This window comes from Mustela nigripes, chromosome X (assembly GCF_022355385.1).
Source record: "Mustela nigripes isolate SB6536 chromosome X, MUSNIG.SB6536, whole genome shotgun sequence".
Lineage (NCBI taxonomy): Eukaryota > Metazoa > Chordata > Mammalia > Carnivora > Mustelidae > Mustela > Mustela nigripes.
The window spans coordinates 111,012,358-111,018,357 of NC_081575.1; the positions used below are offsets into that span (position 1 = coordinate 111,012,358).

Consider the following 6,000-nt stretch of genomic DNA (forward strand, 5'->3'; position numbering starts at 1 on the left):
AGTGGGATAGAGCCTCTGCTGTCAGCTCAGGTCACGATCTTGGGATCCTGGGATCGAGCCCCATATCCCCTACATTGGGCTCTCTGCTCAGTGGGGAACCTGCTTCCTGCTCTCTCTCTGCCTGCCTCTCTGCCTACTTGTGATCTCTGTCAAATGAATAAATAAAATCTTTAAAAAAAAAAAAAAGATAACACTAAGAGAGTAAAAAGGCAAGCCACGGAGTTAGGGAAGGTATTGGCAGTATCTAGAGCTCACACATGAAGCTTATCCACAGTATATAAAGAACACCTTCAATTTTAAAAGGTACAAAAAAAACTTACCAAAAAATGAGCAAAGGCCATGAACAGGCAGTTAACAAAACAACATATCCAAAGAGCCAAAAATATATCTGAAAAAGTGTTCAATCTCACAAGCTATCAGAAAAATGCAAATTAAAACTACAACGAGAACTTTATTACCTACCCACCAGGGTAGCTTTCGTTAAAAAGACAGTATCAGTGTTGGTGAGGATGTGGAGCAACTGGAACTTCCCTATACTTTGCAGAGTATAAACTGGTACAACCAGTTTAGAAAACTGGCAGGTGGTAACTACTAAAGCCAATACCCATCCCCTGTGTACCAGCAATTCTACACTTAAATATATACCAAACAGCTGTGGCAACATTAGCTCATCAAAACACATGTGAAAAAATGCAACAGTCCTAAACTGGAAACAACCCAAATGTCCACCATCAGGAGAACGGATCAATGAATTGTGGAGTACGTACACGATGCACAATTCTCTTCAGCAATGAGAATGAGCAATCTGCCGTCCGTGCAACAAATTGGAAGAATGTTATGTAATCTTGTATCTAGCAGTTAACCCGACAAGTAGATAGGATGTGACTCCACTTACATAAAGTTCAAAACCAAGACAATCTCATTGAGGGGGGTAGAAGTCAGAATAGTGGTTTCCTTTGGTGGCAGGACAGTGACCAGTAAAAGGCCTGTGGAAGAGGTTTCAGGAAAAAGTAGTGCTTTCTTTCTCAGGCTGGATAATAGTTACAAGAGTTGGACATTTATGGTCTCTGCACTTTTCGGTAGGAATGTTAAAGTTCATTACAAAACCTCCTTTAAAACTCGGTGACAAATACAAGCAATAGCAACCAAAAAGCCAACGACATTAAAATGTCTAAGGATGAATGGCTTGGGGTCGAGGCTCGTGAAGTAATTCCAAAGTCTCAGGTTTTAGTGACTGAAAAGCTGGACGTACTTCAAGTTTATGACCATAAATCTCAGAGGGCTCTCAACACAGCCAGGTAATCCCGCTGCACTTCCTTACTGCATCCAGGTTCCCTCCCTGAGACAACATTAACACCCAGCCTACTCTCCTCACATTACCAACACCATCTCAGCTGGGGACCTCCCTATGCACGCACTGAGAAAACTGAGAAAAATTACTGTAATCGTGTGAGAGCACCCCCCACCACCAGCTCAGCAGCCCTCAGCCATCCCTACCCCTATGTCTCACACTCATGTCCCCAGTCTGGGTCTCTCTCTTGAGCTCAGAACTCACACATCTAACTAAGACACATAAGGCATCTCTAGTTGATATGGCAAAAATACAAAACTACTGATGTCACGTGCATGTGCGCGCACACACCCAATAAAATATCCACTCTTCACCAGCCTTACCCATTTCTGGAAATAGTACCATCTTAAGACAAAACAAACAAACAAACAAACAAAACTAGAAGCCATCCATAATTATTTTTTTCCCAATGATACCTTATACCCAATCCGATTAATAAATCCTGTCAATTCAGAGGGGCTATGGGTGGACTACCAGTGGCATCTACTACATTATACATCTCCCTTTAGCACTGGCCAAAGCCTAAGGGAGTTTCAAAGGGAGAGAAAACCTAGACGTGACTCACACTCCTTTTTCTCCTCATTTGAAGGTGTTTGGGTGCCTCTATACTCCCTGGATAGCCTTCCCACACCGGCCATCTCGTCCCTTCGTAGTCTGCACACCGCTTCATACACGCACAGCTGCCGTCCCCTGCCTAGAGCCAGGCTAGGGTGGCTTTTGCACAAGGGTGACATGATCGGACATACACTTAAGTGAAATCACTCCGGAGGCAAGGCTGGAGGCTTGTAGACCAGTTAGACGGTGTGACTGGTGATGGTCATCAGGACTAGGGAGTTATCTATAGGACTGTGAAAAGTGGTAGGACTCTGAATTGACAGGATTTATTAATCGGATTGGGTATAAGGTATCATTGGAAAAAATAATTATGGATGACTTCTAGTTTTGGGGTATTTTGGGTGCCATCCAAAATTTATATGGACAAGAGAAGAGAAAGGTCTGGACACAAAGTGTGGAAATAATAGTTTAAAAAAATTCAAAAATAAGAGATTTTAAGTTCATCCCTGGGTATTAATTAGCCCCATCTTTATTTATCTATTCATGTATAAATGCGTATAAAGAGTATATAGCCATCAAAAATCCTTGCTTTTCTTCCTCAATCATTAGTCTGTAAAAGGGCCTTAAAGGACTGTGTTAAATGCCAGATACATGAGGGCCCGTTGCTCTCTCTAAAGCAAGAGGGGAGAAAGGAGCACATTCCCTTCCAGCAGGGGGGTTCACTTGCGTGAGATCTAATTTAAGGAGTGATGTGCCCCCCGCACACACGCACAGAAATGCATGCACCACTCAACAGTCCGCAAAACTTCCCTCCAGTTCTTCTGAAGTGAAATTACCACTCACCCCAACCGCACTCCCCAGATATCAGCGCTGTAGAAAGTGAAGGGCTTGTCCCCGCCGTGTCGTTTGGGTTTCTTTTTTCTTTTTTTTTTAAAAGGAGGCAGGATTAAAGCGCTCATTTCAAGTCCCAAAAGTAAAATACGACTTGGCCTACGGCAGTCCTAATTCTTTCCAGAACTCATCCCGGAATTGCCCTTTTAAACAACCAGTCATTAACCCAACTCTGGGTCTTTTATAGCTGCGAAAACCGATCGCGCACATCATTTACTCATTACGCTTATTATTATCGTTATTGCAGAAAAGCAGCGGATTCCCGGGGCGCGGTGCAAAGGGGTCTTTGTTGGGGGGGGGGGGCGCGAGGGGGGGGGTCGGGGAGGGGGCTGGGATGCAGGGCAGAGGTGCCCGGAAATCCCCGAGGAAGGATGCCGCGACAGCGCCCCCGCCTCGCGCGCTCCGCGGCCACCGCGCTCCGGCGCAGCTGCCGCAGCAACCGAGGAAGCTTCTTATGTAAGTCAGAGCCGCTGACATCACCTTCGCCGCGAGCGTCGCAGCCGGACTAGGCGCCAAAGGACCGGCGCGCCAGCCCCCGCCCACCGTCGGTTCGTTCCTAAAGGATGCGGCCGCCGCCTGATTCGACCGAGCGTGCGCCAAGGGACCCTGCTGAGCGCCCCTGGGAGGGCAGATGACACAGAACGACATTGACTGGGAGCCCTAGGGTGTCGCCAGAGTGAAGTTAAAGGGCAGCAAAGATGCCCAAGGGTCTTCCACACGCGGGGAGATTGGGGCGACAGCACGCGGCGGGGGAGGGGGGACGGGGACACGCCTCCCCGATCCTCAGAAGGCGGACGGCTCGGAGAGCCATTTAGTAGGGCTCGGGTGCTGGCGAGCGCAGGAAAGATGCCCGGGGCCTGGGACACTCCTGCCTCCACGCCCATCCCCGCGGCGCCGCCAGGCCACAAGGTTAGAGCAGAGGCTTCCGAGTTCACTTGCTCCGCGAGCGGCGCCGCGCTACGCAAGCGCAAGGCGCAAGTTCGGGGCTCCGAGCAGACCCTGAGGTAACAGCGAGAGTGACCAAACCGCTACGACGTTCCAATAGCCCTAAAAGGACGCGCTCTACTCCTCGAGCCCCCCCGCCCCCAGCACGCATGGAGGGCACTACGGGGCTCGGGGCTGGGCTGCTGGAAACCACGGGAGTTGCACCAATCCCCCACCCCCACCCCCGGGGAAGGCGAGTCCCGGGAATGAATGACAGACCCGTCTGTCTCCCGTATCCCCAACACTCTCCTTCTCAGCCCGCGGCTGCCTACGAGTTCCCAGGCCGCCCCTTTAACTTTCTACCCCTCCCCGCCCCCCCCCCCCCCCCCGCCCCCCCGCCGCCAGCCCAGCGGGAACTCCCAGCTCCGGGAGGACTGGGGTGGGTCCCAGGGGAGGGGAGGGCGGCGTGGGGGTGCGGGGGGGGCGAGAGTGAGGCGCAGGCTGCAGCGGGCGCGGCGCCGCGGGGTGGGATTGCGGCGACCGGGGAGGGCGCGAGGGCGCGGCGCCGGAGCGCCGGGCGGGCGGACGGCGCGGGTACTCACGCACTGCCTCCTGCTTGGGGTCCAGCGTGCCGAGGACGCGCTGCACGCCGCCGAGCTTGCCCTGCAGCGCCCAGACGCGGCGGTGGGTCAGCTGGATGTCGCTCTCGAGCTCCTGGAAGAGGCTGCACGCGTGCCGGGCCACGTCCGAGAGCTGCCGAAGGACGCGGGCCAGCGCGGCGTTGCTGACCGCGCACAAGTCCAGCATGAGCAGCACGGCCGCGGCCGCCGCCGAGGACGCCTCTCCGGCCGCGGCCGCCGCCTCGGCGACCCCCGCCGCGCTCTCCTCGCCCGCCGCCAGCGCCTCTCCGTGCGGCGGCTGCGCCTGGTCGGTCGGCGCGGGCAGCGGCGGCGGCGGCGGCCCGGGAGGCGCGGGGGGCGCGCGGGCAGGATCCTCCGGCCCCGGCGCCACGGCCTCGTCCCGTCGGCCGGGCGGCTGCAGGGGCGGCGGCGGTTCCGCGCTGCCTCCGTTAGCGTCCTCCGCCGGGCCGGGCGCCGGGCGCCGCTGCCGGCACAGCCACTGCGGCTCCACGATCCTCTTAGCGAAAGGCATCCCGCGAAGCCGGGCCGCGACTTTCTGGTCTCCTCAAAGCGCCCCTTGCGAGCGGGGAACCGGGCGCGCCCACCTGGGCGGAGAGGGAGCAGGAGTCGGGCAAAGGCTCCACCGGGCGGTCCGGAGACGCGGGGGCTCCTTCGCTCACCTGGTCTCCTCCTTCTTCCCCGCCCCTCTCGCAAATCAGTCCACCTGGTCCACCTCCGGGCGCACCGTTCCCTGGGTAGGATGACAAGAGCGGGGCACAGAAATCCCGGGGTGCGCCTGGGCTCTCCTCACTTGCTTCCAACCCGGGTCGGCTGGCTCAGCTCCATCATTCCTGCCTCGCCGCCGCCGCCCCGGCCGCTGCCGCCGCCGCCGCCTGTATAAATGGGCGTGTATATGTGTGTGTGTGTACGTGCGTGTGTGTCTGGGTGTGTGTGTATGTGTGTCTCGGTGTGAGTGTGTGCGCGCGCCTCAGTTTGAAAGTACCCCGGCGCAGGCCTCTCCCCGCGCGCCCCTCGGCCGCTCCGGGGAGCGACTGCGCCCGGGATCTCACTCCCTCTCTGGGCGGGGAGGAGGTTTCGGAAAGGCGCTTTGAAAACCCGGAGAGAGGAATCCGCCTCCAGCCCAGCGCAGGAGGCGGCGCGGGGGCGGCGGGGCGGACGCTGGGCGGAGGGAGGCCGGGGCGAGGGGGGCGCAGCGCCCTGTGCGGCCGCTGGGAGTCACTGGCGGCCTCGCCGCGCCCGGCGCGCTCCGACGCAAAGGCACTCGCGTCCAAGGGGTTAGGATTGAGACTCTCAGCGTAGTGGGGGCGGGGAGTCCTCAAATTGGGGTTGGGGGTGTGGGTAGCAAGCGCAGAGGCAGGAGGGTGGGGTATTGGGGGTGTGGCAGATTTGGCGTGTTGAAGCAAGTTGCCTCGCCGAATTCCAGCTCTGAGCAAGTCCTTTGGGTTCTTAGCAAGAAAAACGGGGCTGCCCCTCTGAGAGCCCGGGGCCCTGGGAGCTGGTGAGACAGCTGGGGTGGGAGGTGATGAGGCTTGCGCGCTTCCCGGAGTAGCCGGGGTGCTGTTGATGCCTCTTCCCAGGCAACTCTTGGCCTCCTGCGTTGGGCCAGGTGGCTAAAGAGTGTCATGAATGAGGCCCAAA

The 6,000-nt window shown here is 56.7% G+C and overlaps 1 protein-coding gene across 2 annotated transcripts in view; it reads right to left on the reverse strand.

The window, feature by feature from the left end:
- The window catches only part of NHS (NHS actin remodeling regulator), a 335,272-nt gene extending 329,861 nt beyond the window's left edge, over positions 1 to 5,411 (reverse strand). For both annotated transcript variants that reach the window (XM_059385795.1, XM_059385794.1), the window contains exon 1: positions 4,324 to 5,411. In XM_059385795.1, the coding sequence (XP_059241778.1) occupies positions 4,324 to 4,873 (550 nt within the window). In that variant the 5' untranslated portion in view covers positions 4,874 to 5,411. The remainder of the gene's footprint in view (positions 1 to 4,323) is intronic.
- Between the last annotated feature and the right edge of the window lie 589 nt (positions 5,412 to 6,000).